This window comes from Odontesthes bonariensis, chromosome 19 (genome assembly GCF_027942865.1).
Source record: "Odontesthes bonariensis isolate fOdoBon6 chromosome 19, fOdoBon6.hap1, whole genome shotgun sequence".
NCBI classification, from domain to species: domain Eukaryota; kingdom Metazoa; phylum Chordata; class Actinopteri; order Atheriniformes; family Atherinopsidae; genus Odontesthes; species Odontesthes bonariensis.
Window position 1 is genome coordinate 32,499,981 of NC_134524.1, and position 22,469 is coordinate 32,522,449.

Here is a 22,469-nt window from a genome sequence, read left to right on the forward strand (position 1 = left end):
GTTGTGCTTATTTGGTTTTGACAGGTGGATGCTACAGAGATCAAGGTCTTTCCGGACATTGGTACATCCAAAAATGTGAAAATAGGAGGTGTGGAGCGGCAGCTACGTGAGCTGGAGGTGTGCGACCCAACGGGCCAAACAAAACTGATGGTGAAGGAAGGACAAATTGATTTAGTACAGGTGGGTAAGAGTTACCAGGTTATGAACCTGGCGACTCGCTTGTTCAACAAAATCCCTAGGAGTTTGTTCAAATACGAGGTGTGTAAATCTGAAAAATGGCCAAAATTTGCCCTTTGACCCAAAATGGCCACCTCCTTCTACATTTAAGAGCATACCTCCAAGAGACTTTTGTTCTTGATTTGAGGCGATCTATTTACATACCGCGATTCAGATCTCTACGATGTACGGGTCGGGCTTTCTCACGTTAAGTGGCGCTGTAGAGCAGTTTGGCGACGCCCACTTTTGATTACATTAAAATCATGCGATTTCACACGGGGGACAATTTTGGATAAAGTTTGAGTTTTCGAATACATTTAGGCCTTCCCATTTTGTGTTTCCGCATGAAAAAGAATCATAGGAAGAAAAATAATACTAGTGAAATCCTTCAGTTCCAACAGCTAAGCGCTGCAAAGGCCTAATTAAAACTGCGAGCAGTGATTGCCGGCATCGCCGCCCCGACGTGGTCATCAATGCTGTCAGGCGTCTCTTGCACCCGTCCATCAGGTGGAGCATGTGACGAATTTCCCAAATCGCCTTCAGTCCACGTCAGTACGACACCAGTGGCACGTGTTCGAAGTTGGACTGATATGTCACCTTCCAGACAGGAGTTACCGTCACTTCCTGTTTTGTGGCGAAGGATTGGCGAGGACTTCTCGAAGGCCATTCAACTTATCATGTGTGGTTATGAAGAGTTAGTGAATGTGGTTTCAACCTTATGTGATATCCAGGGAGAGGGTTTAAAAGTCACTCAATTATGTTGTAAAAGTTTGAGTGGGCGGGGCTTTTAGTGACGTTAACAATGTACCACACCAATTGTTCAAGTGTTGCTCCCTGATGATACACAAAAAAATATGTTAGAGATTGGATGATGTCTCAAGGACGCATAGCTGTTGAAATGATCTAGGGGGCGCACTGGAGTCACAGTCCAATATTATTCTATTGCCATTTTCCAAGACCAAGAAAACTGAGTTATATCATAGATTTTTTTATATAATTTTGTTTTACTTATTACGACATTTGTCTGTTACAGATGCATATTTCAATATTATTATCGGCATAACACTGTCACTATGCCCAAAATTGAACGCTGCATATCTTGTTGCATGCAACCTGTTTCATTGATGTCTTTGCTTAACATTTAAACCAACAAAATTGGTTGCAGAGCCACTTAGAGGCACATAGGGAAGGTGGCATTTTATTTAAAAGGTAAGCATAATGTATTTGTCTCTGTGTTTGATGACCTTTCATGCTCTGACCAAAAGCTGACACATTTTTTTCCTTTAGATCAGTGCGGTGGTTCGAGCTGTGCATCACTGTGCATCAATTGTGTAGAAAGGTTCTTGTGCAATAAAACACTTACAAAAAAGAAAATAAGACATTTGAAAGTTTGTTTTGTGTCCACTTTAGCGCCAGTTCGCAGCCGGGGTAGAGATGACATTTTGTCAATGGGAAAGTAGTCATTTAGATGTAGTTACCGCTGCAGTGCGTCTGAATAAAAATGTTTGGAACATATGGTGTAAAACACGACTTAATCTGTTTATTATTAACTTTTTTCCTTATTCTAAGTGGTGTCCAAAGAGTTTGTGCTCTTGCTATGTTGTAATTGTCTGTTTCATTTACAGCGAGTCTTCATAAAGTGCAGCGATATGTTAAATGTCCGTTTTCTCATTACAAAATATCACAATAAAAAGTAAACAGAGAATTAGTGACGAGTTATGTTAATGTTACAGTGTTTGGAAAAAGTTTGGGGGTGTATATCACAGTGTCATAACGAGAGCTGATACACGTTGAAAAAGCTGTTGATGCAGGGTTTGGTGCGTTTGTTTTAATGTGATGGGACATTTTATACGAGTGGTGTCGAATAATATCTAAAGTGAGCTAAGATTAATTTTTTTAAAAACTATCATCTACAGACATATGAACAGTGGAGGAATAAATGCACAATGGAACAATGTTTTGATAATTAATTATCTCAAATCAAAACTCAATAATAATAGAGACAACAATAACTTTGTTCAAAGGGGGTGTTGAAGATGAAACATTGTTTTAGAAAATTTGATAAACAGCTAATGAAAGTTTCAGAGCGAGTAGGGTTAGATAAAGAAGGCAACATGACAAGGAAAAGAAGTGGAAGTTGCATGGACGGGTTATGATTCAGGGGCATTCTTCTGCACAAATAGTAGTAGGATGGAACATTAAATATGTAATTTTATTAAGTTCCCTGTAGTTTTGGATATTAACTACTAGTATGTCAATGTTCGTTTTTATTAAAGGGAGTGTATTATTCAAAATTCACTTTTTTTTATAATGTTAGACTTTCATTTTGGTCTACATTTGTCTTAATTTCAGTCAAAGTGTTATTTCTCCTGCATTATGCTAGATGTAGTGATCAATATGTTCAGTTTAAAAGTAAAAATGAAGGATTATATGGTCAGTATGAAAAAGTGGGATGTACTTTATGTTATAATCTTAAGAGTCTCTGTCTCATTTAACACTTAAATTTTTGTTTTTTATTTACAGTACCTTTGTAGCGATAGTTCAGTGTCAAGGGAGGATGTCTATTTTAAAATGATAGAATCATTTAAAAGGTGTTTGGACCTATTATCCAAAAGAGAGGCAGAGGAAGAGCTAGGAGCAGAGAGGAGTCTTGGCCGACAAAATAAAATCCTTGCAGGAGAAGTTTGATGCAAGCCTCGAGGAGTTAGATGTGCTGAAAAGCACATTGCTTTTTGTTGTGATGGTATGTATTTGAATAGTATGTAATGTTTTGCACTGGTGGACGTCAGTGGTGAGGGAAGCCGTCAAGCTGAAGAAGGAGTCCTATCGGGCCTTTTTGGCCAGTGGGACTCTGGAAGCAGCTGATGGGTACCGACAGGCCAAGCGGAACGCAGCCTCGGCGGTTGCTGAGGCAAAAACTCGGGCTTGGGAGGAGTTTGGGGAGGCCGTGGAGAACGACTTCCGGACGGCCTCGAGGAGATTCTGGTCCACCATCCGGCGGCTCAGGGGGGGGAAGCGGTGCACCGTCAACACCGTGTATGGTGAGGGCGGGGCTCTGCTGACTTCAACTAGGGACGTCGTGAGTCGGTGGGGGGAATACTTCGAGGGCCTCCTCAATCCTACCGACACGCCTTCCGATGAGGAAGCAGAGTTGGGGGGCTCGGACTTGGGGCCTCCCATTTCTGGGGCTGAGGTTGCCGAGATGGTCAAAAAACTCCTCGGTGGCAAGGCCCCAGGGGCGGATGAGGTCCGTCCTGAGTTCCTCAAGGCTCTGGATGTTGTGGGGCTGTCTTGGTTGACACGCCTCTGCAGCATCGCGTGGACATCGGGGGCAGTGCCTCTGGACTGGCAGATCGGGGTGGTGGTCCCCCTCTTTAAAAAGGGGGACCGGAGGGTGTGTTCCAACTATAGGGGGATCACACTCCTCAGCCTCCCTGGTAAGGTCTATTCGGGGGTACTGGAGAGGAGGATCCGCCGGATAGTCGAATCTCGGATTCAGGAGGTGCAGTGTGGTTTTCGTCCTGGCCGTGGAACAGTGGACCAGCTCTATACCCTCCGCAGGATCCTGGAGGGAGCATGGGAGTTCGCCCAACCGGTCTACATGTGTTTTGTGGACTTGGAGAAGGCGTTCGACCGTGTCCCTCGGGGATTCTTGTGGGGGGTGCTCCGGGAGTATGGAGTGCCGGACTCCTTGATATGGGCTGTTCGGTCTCTGTATGACCGGTGTCAGAGTTTGGTCCGCATTGCCGGCAGTAAGTCGGACATGTTTCCTGTGAGGGTTGGACTCCATCAGGGCTGCCCTTTGTCCCCGATTCTGTTCATAATTTTTATGGACAGAATTTCTAGGCGCAGCCAGGGCGTTGAGGGGGTCCGGTTTGGCGACCTCATAATCGGGTCTCTGCTTTTTGCGGACGATTTGGTTCTGTTGGCGTCGTCAGGCCGTGACCTTCAGCTCTCACTGGAGCGGTTCGCAGCCGAGTGTGAAGCGGCTGGAATGACCATCAGCACCTCCAAATCTGAGACCATGGTCTTCGGCCGGAAAAGGGTGGAATGCTCTCTCCGGGTCGGGAACGAGATCCTTCCCCAAGTGGAGGAGTTCAAGTATCTCGGGGTCTTGTTCACGAGTGAGGGACGAATGGAACAGAAGATTGACAGGCGGATCGGTGCGGCGTCTGCAGTGATGCGGGCTCTGCACCAGCCCGTCGTGGTGAAGAAGGAGCTGAGCCAGAAGGCGAAGCTCTCGATTTACCGGTCAATCTATGTTCCTACCCTCACCTATGGTCACGAGCTGTGGGTAGTGACCGAAAGAACGAGATCGCGAATACAAGCGGCCGAAATGAGTTTCCTCCGCAGGGTGTCTGGGCTCTCCCTTAGAGATAGGGTGAGAAGCTCGGTCATCCGGGAGGGGCTCGGAGTAGAACCGCTGCTCCTCCGCATCCAGAGGAGTCAGATGAGGTGGCTCGGGCATCTGGTGAGAATGCCTCCTGGTGAGGTGTTCCGGGCCCGTCCCACTGGGAGGAGGCCCCGGGGAAGACCCAGGACACGTTGGAGAGACTATGTCTCTCGGCTGGCCTGGGAACGCCTCGGGGTCCCCCCAGAAGAGCTGGAGGAAGTGGCCGGGGACAGGGACGTCTGGGTCTCTTTGCTCAAGCTGCTGCCCCCGCGACCCGATCCCCGGACCAGCGGAAGATAATGGATGGATGGATGGAAGGTAATGTTTTTTTATTGGTGGGTTTTATTGTTATTATGGTAATTTATATGTGATTGAACAACAATATAACTGGATTTCTATTTTGTTTCTTATCTAAGTAGGTTTTCCAAGTCAAAAAGCTGTTTGTTTTAAGTTTGTTATTTTATGTTTGAGGATTTTGGAGTCTGGATTTAGATGCAGATAATAGACATTTGTCAGGGTCATTATTAGCTGGGTGTCACTGATGGGCTATTTGAGTGAACTGTGCTAAGACATGATTTCAGATATGTGGAAGTTATTTTGGTCAACTATCAAGTAGTGCTGCACCGATACCGATACCAGTATCGGGTGGGGCCCTGATCGGCACTAAAATGGCGGTATCGGTGAGTACCAACAAATAGGGCAGCGATACCATTTCCGATACTTGTATGACACTTGAACGTCTCCCGACACTCGCTACACTGTGTTGTGATCACTGTGCAGCTATCGCTATTGGCCTGCTCCAGACCAATGAGAGCGGGCCAATAGCCGCTCTTAACCAATGCCGGTGCAGCTTTTTCTATGTGTGAGGAGCAAGCCGTCTGGCGACACGGCACTCTGTCAGCTGGGGAGGGTGTCTTTCGCAGTCATCTAGAGCTGCCGGCGATGAAGACAGCTAGCCAGGGGGAGTTTGCAGCGCGAGTGTGAGGAGGGGAGGCTGGGTGCTTTCTGTAGTCAAAACAGGGTCCACGATAGAGAGTGCTGGGCTGCCATCGCTCCCTGTGCGGTCGTGACAGCGCACTACCAGCTGACAGCCAGTTACCGTCTTCGCCGTCCAGCAAAGCCCCGGGGAGTTGGACGGCGGCACAAGCTCAAACCCCGGGGGAGGGTCTCGCCAAGTGGGCGAGTTAAGTATTCCTCTCCTTTTAACTTCGTGTTTATGTATGGGTCGGCCTATTGTTATGTGGTATTGATTGGTGGGGTTGTGACGGGTCTGTGGTTAAACGGGCGCCATATGCTGCAGGTTAGCCGCGTGTTTTGTGCTAGTGAAGCTAGCCTGACTTGTGGTGGGTTTTCATTCTGTGTGCTGCGTTTAAAGCGTGCCTTAAAGCCAGTGAAGCTAGCCTGACTTGTGGTGGGTTTTCATTCCATGTGCTGTGTTAAGGGTTAGCCTGTGTGTGTCGCGACCAAGGAAGCCTGCGTTCCCAATCCTTCTCTCTCTCCATTAGATCGGAGCCTCCCACCCCATGTGTTTTATGAACTTGTAAACTAATAAAGATTTTACATTTTACATCCAAGTAGTATGCATCTCTTCATTCATTTATATATATATATCTAATCTATATATATATCTATATATATATATATATCTATATATATATATATAAAAAATATTTTTTTTTTTAAACAGAGTGGTATCGGCCGATACTGCACAGCCAGGTATCGGGGCCAAAAAATGGTATCGGTGCAACACTACTATCAAGGTAACAATGTAGGTGCTTTAACATTGTTTTTACGAGGCTGTATTGTTGTAACTGAGGATTTTTGACATGTCTATAGATGTGTCTTTCAGAGTGTCACAATATTACCTTCTGATATATGGTGTAAAATATATGTGTAAATTGCATACTATGTGTTCTCTAATGTTGTTTTTCATATATTTTTTTTAGAAAAGGAGGATAAGGAGACGCAGACTGACGTGGAAGGAGTCTGTGAGTCTTTAAGGGAGACTGTGACCTAGATGGAGACTGATTTTGAAGGATTGTAAATAGTCCAAAAATGTGTGTGTTTTAATTTAGTTTATTTATATTTTTTATATATAGTTATTTTAGAATTTTGAAAATTTTGTAAATGTTTTTGTTATAGTGTTGTGTGTAAATGTTTATAAATAAATGTTAATATCTTTATTTCAGTTTGTGTGTCAGTGTGTCAGTGTGTGTTTTAAATATACAAATTTGGGTTGGAATTATTAACCCAAATAGTAATGTAATAAATATATAAGTTTAACATTTTGTATGTTTCATCTATTGAAAACTTGTTAACTTTATGCATTGCTTCAGTCCTGTGCAGTGGGTTAAAATATATGCAATGTGGTGTAATATTCAATATGCCATATCATAGATAAATAACAGTTTGGAGTATTTTTTGTAACTGAATAAAATCATCTTTTATCAGATTGTAGAAGTTTTGGAACTCGAGACTTAACACTTGGACACCTGGAAAAACAGAAGTCATTTATAAACAACACACAAGGGGCGTCGGATGCGGGATTCGATCTGGGGCCAAGAAATTTGGCTTTGCATTGAAGCGTGTGCCGTATCCACTATGCTATACATCACTCCTAGTAATACAGAGTGACTAAGAGGTTACAGTCACAGGTGAGAAAAATTGATATATGCAGAATTTGTGCTATTTGTATTTTAACTGGATATAGCAATAATGATGTCAATGAAAACGTGATTTTCAGTAATTGGTAAAATGAGGTAAGGAATTTAGATACAATTCATTTTTGGTTTTGTCAACAGCCGTTGTTGTTGTTTCGACTCGAGAGGCATATTGCTGATCCACGTGACTTTGGCATTCCTTTGGCTACGTTCAGACAGCACACTGAAGTGACCCAAATCCGATTTTTTTGGCCCTATGCGACCTGTATCTGATCTTTTCATGACAGTCTGAACAGCACAGATCGGATTTTTTCAAATCCGATCCAGGCCACTTGGATATGTGGTCCTAATTCCGATACGTATCTGATCTTTTGCCATGCGACTGCAGTCTGAACGGCCAGGGCGCATTTATCCGACCTACGCGTCTGAAAAGCCGCTCACATCACAGTCCCACCACTCCTGGCTACACACCCAAACGTGTCTTTGGATAGACGATGCCACTGCCCCACAAAAGGCCAGGGCCAAAAGCCTAGCTCTTTTTCTTTTTAATATCCTCTTTAAAATTATGCCGTGATTAATGTGCTGGCTCCGGCTGGACAACAACTTTAAAAATCTGTGGTGGAGAGGAGGACACTGAACAAACTGTTATTCATCATGGATAACCCCACCAATCCTCTCCACCAGGCTCATCCAGCTCCGCTGTCACAAGGACCGATTCAGGAAATCCTTCCTACCAGCAGCCATCACCATCTATAACACCTCCCCTCTGGCTGGAAGAGAACTTCAAGCTCAATACGCTTGAAGTCGCTCCTAAAAAACAATAACAAAGAAAAAAAAATAAAAATAAATACTGTAGATTTGTATATAGCGAATGTTTATTCACCATTTTTATTTTATATTTATTATATTCTATTTGCTTGTTTTTACTTTCATTGTTTTCATATATTTTAGTGTATGCTGCTGCAACAAAACAATTTCCCAAATTGGGATGAATAAAGTATTTATCTATCTATCTATCAAACACTGGGCACGCTCGCTGCGTATGACGTCATCGTACGCTCTTCTGCGCATGCGGGATAGTATGGGGCGGTAAGCCGTTCACACAGCAGGCTACATACAGGTCGCATTTAATTGCAATGTGAACGATTTCACAAAAAAAAAAAAATCGGAATTGAGCATCAAGGCCTGCAGTCTGAACGTAGCCTTTGTTTCAATAGAAGTGGGAGTGTCGTTCTCACCTGTTTTAAAAATCGCTCTGGACAAATTTAATCAGTTCTTAACGGACTACCTTTGTGTGAACTTCGGTGAACTCAAAGTTTTCAAAAGTTGAAAGAGTTAAGCATATAGCTGAACACTTTCTTCCGTTTTGTGGAATTATCGATTGTTGGACGTTATTTTCTGTCGAGGTAAGTCTTGTTAAGTTCTTTTTTGTTGTTTAGCATTTTATTTCAAAACTAGCATGTGTGCATTGAAAGTAGCACGTGCCGTCGCCTGGTCTGTTGTTTTGCTTGTTATAGGTTTGTACTGTATAGTTTTACACTGTACATATCAGTTAAGGTTTGACCGTGATTCTGTCTTGCTAGTTTATGCTTTGAAGCTTATTGAAAATTACCCAGCTTGAAAATATCAATCTTTTTGTAAAGAGAAAATATGAATGAACGAACGTTTAACTGTAAAATGGTTGCCTTGGATTTCAGTGGGAGTAGTTCGCCTGAAATATGGCGAAAAAGTTTTTGATGTGGTTTTACATTCGCGTTTAAGCTTGTCCGCGAAGGTCAACGGCGATCCGTCGAAGGAGATCTTTTATTCTTGATGATGGCTCCTTGAAGATGGCTGCGTGCTTAGCCGAACAAGATGGCTGCTCAATGTTTTGAACACAGACCGTGTTCACCTATCTTCGGTTAAAATTCTTACAATGAAATTAAAAAAGGATTTTGTTTTATTGATAATTGTGTAGCATCAAAGCAAATGTAGATGGTATTTAAATAACATCCGTTTTAAGAAGCAGCATAGGTGTGTTTTTTTGTGCTGCTGTTGTTTAAAAGTAAAATAGGGTCTACTTCTGAAAGATAGTTTTTATTGTTTTAGCTGGTAGTTGCTTTTCATTGGGATTTTGGGTATATATTCTTTAAGATATTTATACTAAGGATTGTTTTGTTTTTTTCATGTTTGGAATGAATAATAGAGAGCAGAGGAGCTTGGTTTTATCTGTAATACTATTATATATATATTAAGACTTTTACACATTTGTTAAAAGTATCATGATATCATAAGTTAGAAAGTGCAGTCCTAGTTACTGTCTTTTACATGTTTATCCATGAGGATTGAATGTTCCTTTTCAATGATTTGCATAGTCACCTGAACATGACTGCTTACTTTCATAATTAGGATAAATGGTAGTATTTGTTCTTGTAAATATCTGTATTTTTAACTGATTTTAGTAGTTGTGTTTTTTGTATATTGTCTTCTCAGCATAGATAATTTTGCATATGATAATGTGCTGTAATACCTTTATGTTTTTGTCATATTTCTCTAATGTCAATTTGCAGATGCCACGAGTGAGTCGCCGTTCTCAAGCTGCTCGCCGTCGTGTTGAAGCTGCTCAGGTTCAGCGTATTAGCATACCAAAGGCATCCAGTGACTTTGTTGGGCGTGAGTATCACTTTTGGTTTATATATTTTTAAAGAATAGAGAGTATTTGTATACTACAAAATTTCTGAAGAAATTTAGAAGGGGCCTGCCAAAGTGTGCGTATCGCTCAACCAATCACGGCTGCTCAGGAATGGTTCGCAAGGCCTAAAGAAGAAGTATTCAAGCCTAAACGGCACCAAAGGATGACATGGATGCTTCTTCTTAAAGCGGTGAACTGTCCCTTTAAAGAGGCGAACTGTACCTAACCCGATTAATTGTGCTGTTGAAACTTCAAAGGACTGGCTGGGCCACTAATAGCCTTGTTTCTATGGTAATTAATCTCCCTCAATTAACTGACAGTTAAGCTGCCCCAGCTGCTGCTACACTAATTATATTAGGGCGTATTCAGACCAGGAAAGTCCGATAGTTCACTTGCTTTGGTCCGAACCTTTTTTTTTTCATTTTGGTGCGGTTCGCTTTCAGACTGTACATTTCAGTAAACGGACCAAAATATGTCAACAAAGCCACGCGCCCTGAAGTCGTTCGGCTATTGGTCAGAATCGACACGCGCAACACAAAGTGCTAAGTTCAAAAGTGAATGTAGTCATGGACGCTTTCCGTGCCGTTATTGCTTTTAATATAATCAAAACTATATGTTTTTTCAACGTTTTGCTATTTTCACAACTGTGTAATTACTATGCTGCTGTACAAGTAATTTATCAACAACGACGACAAAGGGCAAGGCGGCTACGGAGGATAACGCTGATGTGTGCTCATCAAGCTGAGACAATTCGGGCTCTTCAAGCAAGACGTATATCTGCCCAAACGTCCACAAGAGCACGGGTCTCCTCTTCGGCCCACGTTTGTCCCCTACTCATTTTCGGTCTACAAATATTATTTTCGGTCTTTCGTTAGCTTTACCACAGCCGGTCTAGTAATTAGAAGAACGACGCTCTGTTCTGTTACCTAGTAGCAGACAAACGACGGATGCTCCCGAGGTACAAAAAAGCAAAAAGTCTGGGATTAGGTCCGGTCTGTTTTCACACCTCCAAAAGATCCGCACCAGGGTTCGCTTGATCCGGACCGAGTCCGACCTTTCAGCTTGGTCTCAGTCCGCTTGTTTGGTCCGGACCAGAGTTCGGTGGTTTGTATTCAGACCATCCCAAAAGGTCCGAACAAACGAAAATCTGATCCGTTTGGTCGTTTGGTCCGGACCAAACGAGGTAGGTGTGAATACGCCCTTAGACTCAGGCTTCTCAGAGCCAAAAAACCTCTACGAACAGATGCTTCCCATTCGGAAACCGTAAGAGCTACGGAAAAAATTATCGCAGAATGAGCGAGGGACGCCTTTGGACTTCAATATTCCCACATTTCAGACCTGTAGCACATTCACAGTGAAAGCACGGATGAGAGAAAGAAGGGCTGCAGGAGCTGCTGAGATTCTGAGAATTGGATGAATTAAAATGGGGATTTGAGGTCTTTGAGCCCCGACATCACTTTGCTCTCAGAGCCCCTCAGAGCAAACGGTCAGCCCTAGATGAAATATGAAAACATTTTATGAATCCCAACATGCGTGCCTATATTATGACAGTACATAATGGCATTGGAGCGATATTTGTAGGCGTGAGGGAGATTCGAAAATGAATCTGAGGTCAGAACTCTTGCTCTTCCCACAATAATGAAATGGCAGTTGTGCTCTAAAAATTCAAATTTTGCAGATTTTGGCCAAAACTTTGGGTCGCTTGAAGGCATGCTGTGGGAAATCCGTAGCAGGTATCGACATGGCGTCTTCACTTCTGAACACAGCACGGACGTATCTACAAACTGACATTTGAATGGTGTTTCTAGGTTAATGCATGATGACAGAGTAACTAGTGATGCTCCGATCGATCAGCTGCCGATCATGATCGGCCGATAATGCCCAAAAATAGCCTGATCGGCGATCGGAAAAATATGCCGATCAAAAAACCGATCACGTGACGTAAATTACTAGCGACCACTTTCTAATGTGGTACGGGACGTGTGTACAGAACCGAACAGGCAAAACCTCTACAGTGCATCTGGACAACATGACCTCTCCTGTCTGGAATTTCGTCAAAGTGTGTCAGAAAGATGTGAAACTTACTGCGGTCACGCCATCTGCGCTTCGGAGAGGCACGGTCGCGCTAGCTACACTTGAAAATCGAGTGCTCGTTTACACCGCGTCGTACGGTAAAGCGTGTGAGCGATTTATGGTGCATTCAAGTGCACCCCGTAAACTCAGAAATCTATATCGAAGTTGATTTTCATTTGTTGGAATACATACACCTGTCATTAGTTGGTTGTTTTTTTACTACATTCTTTTTAATGATTAAAACAAAATGATAGAACAAAATTATTGAAGCACATTCAGAATCAAACTCATTTCTGCATAGTCAGATTTGAAAACTTCCTTTAGAACCAAATCAAAATGTTTTCTGCTGACTCCACCAGATTCTTGTTCTACATGTCCCCAGCTACCTCTGTGGTGATTTTCAAGTTATTTCACTGCATCATTGTTTAATAATCTGATATTGAAATCATACCCAATGGATGATGTATATGGGTAGATTAAAATATTAATAGAAAATTAAAAAAACAATTGTTTTCTGCAAACTCCACCAGATTCTTGTTCTACATGTCCCCAGCTACCTCTGGCGGTTTAATTTCTATAAATGGTGCACTCTCTGCTAGATGAAAGGCATGGAAATGTCCGATTCCTTCCGTGATCGGCAATCGGGCAGATCATGATTTTGGTGATCGGTCCAAAAAATGCTGATCGGAGCATCACTAACAGTAACTGCTCAAAATTTTGGGTTTTTTATGATTTTTCCAGGTCATCTCCCTGTTTATTCCTAGGGAGGCTTTGGGGGGCTGTTTTTTGCTTATTACGTCGCCATGGTAACTCCAATCTTCAATAAAAGTAATAGCCCGCGAAAACTCATCGAGCCGGTCGTTTTGATATATTGTTGGGATGTGCGGGCCCATTAATGTGGACGGAAGAATAAATATAGCCCATCTATAAATAAAGAGACATTCTCAATGTTAAATCCCATAGACTTTTGCCAACGGAATAGTAATAGATGCCTTGCCATGCATTTGCATGGAGGCCCCAATTATGTGTGCTAATATAGATTAGATTTAGTGATTGTTTTATATATATCTTTTTCTTTATTAATGCACAGGTCATGGAACTGGCCATCGCCACAAAGTGAACCAATGGCCAACTAGTGAGCATACTGGGCTCAGTCACAAGCTGGTCATTCCGGATGGGAGTCTTGAAAAGAAAGTATGAACAGTTTCATGATTTTAAATATACAATTTAGAAATTGATTGTTTATTGTCATGTTGTTATAATTTTTTTTTTTTCATAGCTGGTTCTTCTCATCGGGGCATCCCATTCGCGGTCATTCGCATATGGCATAGTTCAAATGAAACAAGGCTGCATTGGTGTCATGTCGACTCCAGGGGCTGACGCAGATCAGCTGCGCAAGGAGGTTGAAGAAGTTGTACTTCCTCGTGATCCTGATGCTGCTTGCGTTGTTGCTCCTTCCAACAACCTCACGGCCAGCATTAACCACGAAGAGGCGGGACGGGTCTTTGAGATGTACCTTTGGGCAGTCCGTGAGCGCTGCACTAAGGTGAGTATTAGTGTGTTTTCAGCATCAGTAGTTGATGTATTTGTAAATAAAATAATTTAACCATGTAATTCTTTCTCTAGGTTTTCTGTATCGGTATGATTCCACGTTTGACTGAATCCAGGGGTAAACAAGAGTTATTCCAGCAAGAGTACCATCGCAGGTCGGCAAAGCTAAGTACGGAGTAAAATAATTCTGAGTTCATTTCCAGTTTGTAGTCTTTCGAGGGCAGTTGTCTTTGGTAAAAATTATGTTTGTATAAATAAGACATTTTTTATATATTTTTTGTTTTCAGAGATCCCGTTTTATTATGATGTGCCTTAACTTTCTCCAGCTAACCAAAAACAAAACTGAGGTAATTGTCTTTGGAGCCAAAGGGAAACGATTACAGGTCACCACAGAACTTCAATCTATACACCTAGAAACTACCAACCAGGCCAGAAATCTGGGCGTAGTGATGGACTTTGACCTAAATTTGGAAAAACACATTAAGGCAGTAACAAAGTCAGCCTACTATCACCTTAAGAATATATTAAGGTTAATATCCTTAAGGTTAAAGGATCTGATGTGTCAGCAGGACCTGGAAAAACTAGTCCATGCCTTCATCTTTAGTAGGCTTGATTACTGTAACAGCATCTTTACAGGTCTACCTAAAAAGTCAGTTAGACAACTGCAGCTTATTCAGAACTCTGCTGCTCGAGTCCTCACTAAGACCAAAGAAGTGGACCACATCAGTCCAGCTCTGAGGTCTTTACACCGGCTGCCTGTCCATCAGAGGATAGACTTTAAAGTTCTGATGCTGCTCTATAAAGCTCTGAATGGTCCAGGACCAGAATACATCAGTGAGCTCCTGACCCAGTATGAACCTTCCAGACCCCTCAGGTCATCTGGATCCGGTCTTCTATCAGTTCCCAGAGTCAGAACCAGACATGGAGAAGCTGCATTCAGCTTCTATGCTCCACATGTCTGGAACAAACTCCCAGAAAGCCTCAGATCAGCTGAAACACTCAGTGGATTTAAGTCCAGGTTGAAGACACACCTATTTTCAGCTGCGTTTGAATAAAGCTCAAAACTTAATCACATTTTAACTACTGATTTTATATTGTTCTTATTTCTTTCTTTTTGTTTAAAAATTAAATCATGCTTTTTATTTCTGATTTTATAAAATTTAAATCATGCTTTTTATTTCTACAGTTTTAATGTCTGTAAAGCACTTTGAATCGCCTTGTAGTTGAATTGTACTATACAAATAAACTTGCCTTGCTCCATTGCTGAGGACTTCCCCCTAAACCGTGTTGATCTGTGGTGTTATGATGGTGTAAGTACAATCTCAATCTGAATATAATAAAGTAGTGAGATTTGATATTCAATCCTTATTTCACCCCTGTTGTTTTGATGATTTTTTTTTTTTGGTTGACGACAATAAAGGGATGCGCATACTCAGTGATCGTATTTGGGTGTCTGCGTATCAGTTCCTGGAGCTGTCTGCACCAAAGCCACAGGTACAGAGTCGGGCAGCTCCTCCGTACAAGCCGAGGTTTGTGCCCCGTGTGGTTATGAAGGGAGTGGAACGCGTTCCACCTCCACCCCCTCCAGAGTGGACAACCGGGAGATACGGCAGGAAGGTAAGGAAGTTTGTTGTTCCCAATGTACTTTCATGCAAGGATAGGATTTAATTTAGTTAAGTTGGTGTGTAATGTTCTGAAATGGCTTGTGTGTTCTTTTTATAGAGGAGCCATTCGGGGGAATCTGAGTCACTCTCTGATTCACCCAAGAAAAGGGTGGTTCCTGATGAGGTGAGTGTTTCACAACCACTTATAGTACAGCATTTTTAACGTGATTAGTATATTGATCACTTCAATTTTTGTTTAACAGATTGATGGCACTCCAGTAGTTCTGAAGGAGTGTTACATCCCCCTGAGTCCTGTTCGTTTTTCACCTGATATGTTGGTTGCCATGGAAAAGGTTTCTCCATTGGCAGTTGCAGATGTTCACACAGGCAACGAGGTAAGTTGCACCAAAGTGTACTTAAAAACATAGTCTCAGTATTGTCTTTTAGAAAAGACACAGATCTGACATGTTTGTGTTGTTATAAGATGGCTTGTACACTTTTTTGCGGGACAACAATCTGATTAGTGGTGGAAATGAAGTGCTCTCTGTTTTAGACTTGCCAAAGCAGATTGATATTGACGGGTGTACTTTAGATGTGATGTATGGAGATTTTGTTGCTGGATATGTAGATATTCTCCAGGGTGAGTTTATAGATGCTGGTGTGCACACTAGTCTCTGAAGGATTGCAAAAGATGTGCGCCAAAATATGAAACTTGTGTTCTGACTAAAAATGGAAGTACCTGCGCTCTTATAAGTCAGAATGGAAAGTATGCCGTTGTAGATTCCCATGCACGTGATTGTAATGGAATGGTAAATGTCTCAGTGAAAAGCATAGTTTTGTATTTAAAGAGCTTTGATGATGTTTGAACTTAATGGTGTGCAAATTTACATGCACAGAAATGAGACTATTTGAACTTCCTGATATAAAACACCATTAGTCCATTTGGCAGTAATTTGTTGAAACATGTCTGTGTTCAGGAAGTCTTGTGTACAGATAAATCTAGAGGGCAAAAGCAAAAGAAGCCTCAGAGCAGTTCATCTTATAAAAAGATACAAGAAACTTATGAAGATCTTGTAAATTCAGATGTAGTGTTTGTCACCAATGTGAGGAATAGAGCGTTAAAGTTTAATCCTCTTTCAAAAGTGGTTGCAGAAGCTGTTTGCAAACACTTGAATGTAGAATGTGAGAAAGGTGAGTCATCATCTGACTTGGTTGGGGACCTGTGGACTCCATGCAAGGTGGAACCCATTGTCGGGGACGGAAACTGTTTTTTTCGGGCTCTTAGTCAGGCTATAAGTGGGACACAAATGGCACAGGAAAATTAGACTTGCTGTAGTGAAACAGTTAGAAAGGAATCCTAAAATGTATTGCAACATTTTGAGAAATGAAAATTCCTCTATAAATGAGTATATTAAAAGATCAAGGATGCAATATGTTGGATCCTGGGCAACTGAAGTGGAAATTCAAGCTGCAGCAGACTGTTTGGGTGTGAACATAGTTACATATTATATTGATAAATGGCTTGAATATAAATGTACTGCTGGTCAGTTATCAAATCAGTGTGTGTATATACAAAATATTCATGGTAACCATTACGAGACAGTTGTTTGTGTTAAGCAACCACAAACACAAAATTGTTATGGTTACTGTAAGGAAAGGGTGTCCATTTCTCAAGGGTATAGTATTCGAAAAAAGACAACAAATTAACCTAATGTTGTTTTACAAAGTACAAAAACTGCAAACAGTTACGTACTGGATGATGACAGTGTCATTATTCATAATGCAAATAAACATTTGTCGTTTAATCCTGTGTGTACAGAGGTTTCAGAAGCTTTGTGCAACAAGTATAATATTACGTTTGTGAAACAGGACACACTAGGACCCACGGCTTCTGGGCCTTTGGGGAGTGTGTGTAAGACTGAAGAGATTTTAAAAGATGGTAACAGTTTTTTCAGAGCAGTGTCTCAAGTACTAAGCAGTTCCCAGAAGAGTCATTGCAGAATACGACTGGCTGCTGTTTCTTATTAAGTTACGTTTAGGCCTCCCCATTTGTGTTTCCGCGTGGAGAAGAATAAAGAAAAAGAATAATAGTGAAATCCTTCAGATACAATAGGCCTTCGCAACGCTTAGCTGCTCAGGCCTAATTAAATGTCTCTGTTCTATTGTAGCTGACCAAAGAAAGCTTGGGTACCACACCGATTCCTCATTTTCCACTATCCTCAGCAGTGAAGATTTGTATGTCCCAGGATCATCAGAGGCCAGTTCAGATGAATCATCAGAACAAAGTCAGAAACAAAGACCAAAGACTTCATTTGAATTAAAAAAACAAGCGAGGCAAGGAAGCAAATGTGCATTCCAGAAAAGAGGATTCAGATGAACCAAGTCCCAAAACAAAGAAGATACAAAAAGAGTAAGAAGACAGGCACAATTTCTCTAGTAGAAGGTGAACCAGACGACTCTGCATCAATCAAAAGAAAGAAAAATAGAAAGACTTACACAAGATTGAAAAAAAAAAAAAATCTGTTATCTCCGTCTCAGTTGAGAATATTGATTCTCTGGTTGTAGCTCGTGTTCCAAACGCAAGTGGGTCCAAGAAATACCACCAGAAGAGAAACTGCCTTTACTGTGGGGAACCGCAATTTAAAATTGGACATCACCTGGAACGTAAACACGGGGATAAAAGGGAAGTTGCTTGTACAGTGATGCTCACAAAGAACTCTAAAGAAAGAAAAGATAGGCTGAATCTCCTTCGCAAGCAAGGAAATCGGGCACACGACATTGACACGCTCACAAAAGGAGAAGGGACACTGATACCTTGTAAACAACAAAGCAATGACCAGAGCAGTCCAAAGGACTATCAGCATTGCTTTGTATGCTTTAGGTACTTCAAGCGCAAGTCTCTGTGGAAGCACGCAAAACGGTGTTCACTGGCTCAAAGTGTTCGCAGAACACTACCTGGTAAAACCAGAATACAGACACTCTGTGCTTCTGCTCAACCTGTACCTAAAGACGTGAACATGAAGGTATGCTCTTTTCCAATCCCTGCCAGTAAGAGTTCCACCAAAACAATTTAATGAATGGGATAAGTGGATCTCAAGATTCATATGGGCAGGTAAAAGGCCAAGGACTCAATTTAAAACACTGCAACTGCCTAAAGAGAAAGGGGGTAGGTCACTACCATGCTTAGCAGACTACTATAAGGCAGCGCAATTAAGACCACTGGCATGCTGCTGCCACCCAATTATACAGCAAAATGGAAGGATTTGGAAATTTCACAATTAGATATACCGTTACAATCTATACTGGGAAGTAAAACACTGTATGAGCAGCATTCTTGTGGCCTGAATCAATGGTCTACAGTTTGCCTTCAAATTTGGTTTAAGGAATGTAAATCGCCACTATTTGAAAGACAGTCTAAACTGCTGAGATGGGTTGCTTTTGACCCTGATTTCAAGCCCGCAAGGACTGACGGGAGGTTTAAATATTGGTATAGAAGGGGAATCACTTCTTATTGTTCAATTTCATCGAAGGGAGAACTAGATAGTTTTCAGAAAATTTCAAATACATATGGATTGGAAAAATCGGATTTCTTAAGGTATCTTCAAATCAGGTCTTATTTTAATGATGAGATAAAACCAACAGAGAAACTTGTTTCAACACTGTACTCCCGTTTTTGATCCAATAAGAAACACTCAACAGATAAAGTCAGATTAAGGTGGGAAATGGAATCTGGAACTGTCATCACAGAAGAAGAATGGTTGAATATATGCTCTGTGCAGTTAACCTCCACTAGTTCTGGTCTTTGGAGGAATTTCTGCTGGCGGAATATGATCAGATACTTCACAACTCCTAAGTTAAGATATGTGCAGACAGGGGAGACAGTAAGAGGTTTATGCTGGAGGAACTGTGGAGAACAGCTAGCAGACCACTTTCACATATTCTGGAGCTGTCCAGCTCTTCAGCCATACTGGCAAGAGATCATGAGGATAATCCAAAATATTTTTGGTGATGAAATTCACTGCTCTTTTTCCACAATATAACTCGGCAATATTGCACCCCATTTACCTAAGCGAGACAAATATCTTTTAAAAATATTATTAGCAGCCAGCAAGAAAGCTGTAACCCGGAAATGGCTGCAGGTTTCACCCCCAACAGAGACAGACTGGATAGATGTTGTGACAAACATTCAAAACATGGAAAGGATGACCTTTTCACTAAATTTACAGAGCGATAAGTATTTGCAATACTGGGAAAAATGGTTTGTTTGTGGCCACAAGAGATGCTCACTGAGCCATTATTGTATAAACTGACTTGTATCTCCATCAGTATAATGTCTGTATGAATGTGTAGGTGACCAACTGTTTGTTCTATGTTTTTCTGTATGTTGTTTCTTTCTATAAAAATAAAGTACAAAAAAAAAAAAGAACATGAAGGTATGGGCCCTTGTGAATGGCATGACAAATGAAATTGCAGATGCAGTAAAAAAAAAAGACAAGTATATCATGAAGGTTGGAGAGAAGATGTACAACTGGCAACGTGAAACTGCCTCAACATGACAATGTTCGTCAAATTATGAGAGGTCTGGGGAGACTCTTGATCCTAGGAAGGACAGTGACCCCTCTGAAAACGATGGAGAATTATATTAATCCACAACACTTTCACCATGTGATTCGAGCTGTCAAAGAAGTAGCTGGCTTTGATGAAAACAGGAACAGGTTTGATACAGTACTGTGACACCTGAAATCCATGCAAAGGTTGTGCAAAAGATAAAAGCCCTTATCCAACCAGAGAATGCTGGGTTCCCATTATCGTTTACCACAGACTGCTGGTCTGGAACAACAGAGTCCCTAATGAGCCTGACATGCCACTTCATTAACAACGAGTGGAAGAGGAAGCAAGTTGTTCTAAACACGACGGTCATGGAAGGATCCCATAAAAGGGCAGTACATCAAGGATAAATTCCTTGAAATGATTGAGGAATGGCACATTGACAAAGAGCGCATAGCCCTTGTCCTTCGTGACAGTGGTGCCAATATGATGAAAGGCATGAGGCTTGCTGAAGTGCCAGACCTCAGCTGCACTGCTCACCAGTTGCAGCTTGTTGTAAATGATGGCCTGTCCTGTCAGAGAGCAGTGATTGACAATTGCTACAGTGAAGCATTGTGTCACACATTTTCAACATTCTCTCCTGGCCTAAAAAAAAAAATTCAGAAAGAACTTGGCCTTCCAGTCCACCAGTTCATCCAAGCAGTTCCAACCAGGTGGAACTCAACACTCCACATGCTGCAGAGAGCACTGGAGCAGAAAAGAGCATTAACTCTATACTCTGGGGAGTATGGGGGGTTTTCTGCTCCAAGTGCTCACCAGTGGGACCTGGTAGCTAATCTTGTGGAAACCCCGATTCCCATTGAGGTCACGCTGGAGGTGAGCAGCAGCAGTTCCTCGGCGTCCTCAGTCATTCCATGTGTCAGCGTGTTGAAGATGCTGCTGGAGGACGAAGGACCCAGAACAACCGGGATCAAAACTCTTCTGCAAGGTTTGAAGGAAAGCCTCATCAAGAGGTTTGTAAAGCTTGAAGAAACAAAGCATGTTGTTCTGGCCTGTCTGCTAGATCCACGTTATAAGAATCAGGCCTTTTCCTCTGACCACACATTATTGAAGGCGAAGTATCTCATGGAGCCCATCATTGACAGACGAAAGGGGGATCCGCTCCAGTGGTGGAAACAGCATGAGGATCGCTTCAAGCTTCTGTCAAAACAAGCCAGAAAGTTTATTTGCGCGCCGCCCTCATCTGTACCCAGCGAACGGGTCTTCAGTGAGATCTCTGCAATTTACACAAAGAACAGAAAAAGCCTCACTGGACAACACGCAGAGCAACTGTGCTTCCTCCACTGCAACATTATCCTGCTAAATTGGCAATATTAGGCTTGAGAATGGGCATTAAAGCATCCTAATGTAGATGGTTCATTGTAAAGTTGAACAGGGATGTTTATGTTTATTTTACGGTTTAAAAATGCTATAAGCAGCTCCCTACACTTGATTTTTAGTTCTCAGTCAGTTCATTTTCTATTACTTCTTAATATAAAAATAGCAGGGAGTGATTTATTTTTTTATTGATAATTATGCATTTATATTATTATTTTATTTCCCGCTTTATTCTAAGTTGTGTTTGGCTTTATTTTACAAATGCTGCTGGCAGCTCCCGCACTTTTCATTTTTACAATTAAAAAGACTTAATGGATATGAAAGTTTGTGTCAGTGTGTGCTATTTTTAATTTATTGTGAATGTTTCTATTTATCGGTTGCACATATCGGTTATCGGCCTCCCATTTCCATAATTATCGGTATCGGCCCTGAAAAAAACATATTGGTCGGGCCCTATGGTAGAGTGTACCATAAGAGAGACTATGGTTTGTACCGTTTTAAACCTTATGCCAAAATAGACTAACTCTTTGTGAAGTGATCGTATTCAATCGTAGGAGAGGGAAAAGTTTCAAAGATGTCCCTGAATGACTTCATGTTGAGAAACACCTTTGCCAGTAATCTAGATCTTGACCTTGCCTTGACCGACATTGAAAAGAAGCTCTGTAAATACTTTGAGCGTGTGGAAATCAAAGGTAAGCGGGACAAAAAGGTCCCCATCTTACTCACCCCAGACATGGTGTCCTCCATACAGATGCTGGTGAATTATCGACGCCAATTTGATGTGTCAGATGAAAATGTGTATCCGTTAAGAGGTAGAAAGTCACCTCAGAGGATCTGATGCCATCCGTGCTACCACATGTGAATGCAGGGTGAAGGACCCTCAAACATTGACATCAACAAGATTAAGGAAACAAATGGCAACAACGTCACAAGTTCTGAAATTGAAAGACAATGAGGACTGCCTCGCAGGTTTTATGGGTCACAACATCAGGGTCCATCGACAATATCATCGGCTCCCTGAAGGGACATTACAAGTTGCCAACGTTGCAAAGTTGCTTTTGGCTTGTGAGAGAGGAGAGCTATCACAATTTCAGGGCATGACATTGGACGAGATCAACGTTGATCCAAATGGAAAAACCTCACCTTGCAAACTATTTTTATCAATTTAATGTGATGGTTTAAATGTGCCATAGGTTTGTCATGCTGGTTCACAACAATTTTTGCTGTGTTTATTCAGAGGAAGTACCTGAAGACAGCTCTATCTGGAAGTGAAGATGAAGATGAAGATGTGATGTCGAGTCAATCCCCCCCAACTCATCAGGTACATTCACTGAACCATTGGTTCTCGAAGTGGGGTCTGGGCACTCCCAGGGGTT

General features: G+C 41.8%; 1 protein-coding gene across 1 annotated transcript; it reads left to right on the plus strand.

Annotated features, from left to right (window-relative positions):
• Positions 1–9,818: 9,818 nt before the first annotated feature.
• Positions 9,819–22,048, plus strand: LOC142368767 (uncharacterized). The gene is made up of 11 exons (XM_075450941.1): positions 9,819–9,921; positions 13,104–13,207; positions 13,293–13,559; positions 13,640–13,733; positions 14,819–14,889; positions 14,975–15,181; positions 15,287–15,352; positions 15,432–15,563; positions 20,536–20,729; positions 21,709–21,850; positions 21,962–22,048. Exons 1-11 carry the CDS (start codon positions 9,819–9,821, stop codon positions 22,046–22,048), a joined length of 1,467 nt encoding a protein of 488 aa, XP_075307056.1.
• Positions 22,049–22,469: the final 421 nt, after the last annotated feature.

Coding starts and splice junctions, on each gene's coding strand:
- LOC142368767 (XM_075450941.1), top strand. CDS start 9,819: ATGCCACGAGTGAGTCGCCGTTCTCAAGCTGCTCGCCGTCGTGTTGAA. Junction 15,353..15,431: donor AAAGGGTGGTTCCTGATGAG/GTGAGTGTTTCA, acceptor TTTGTTTAACAG/ATTGATGGCACTCCAGTAGT. Junction 15,564..20,535: donor ATGTTCACACAGGCAACGAG/GTAAGTTGCACC, acceptor AGTGCTCACCAG/TGGGACCTGGTAGCTAATCT.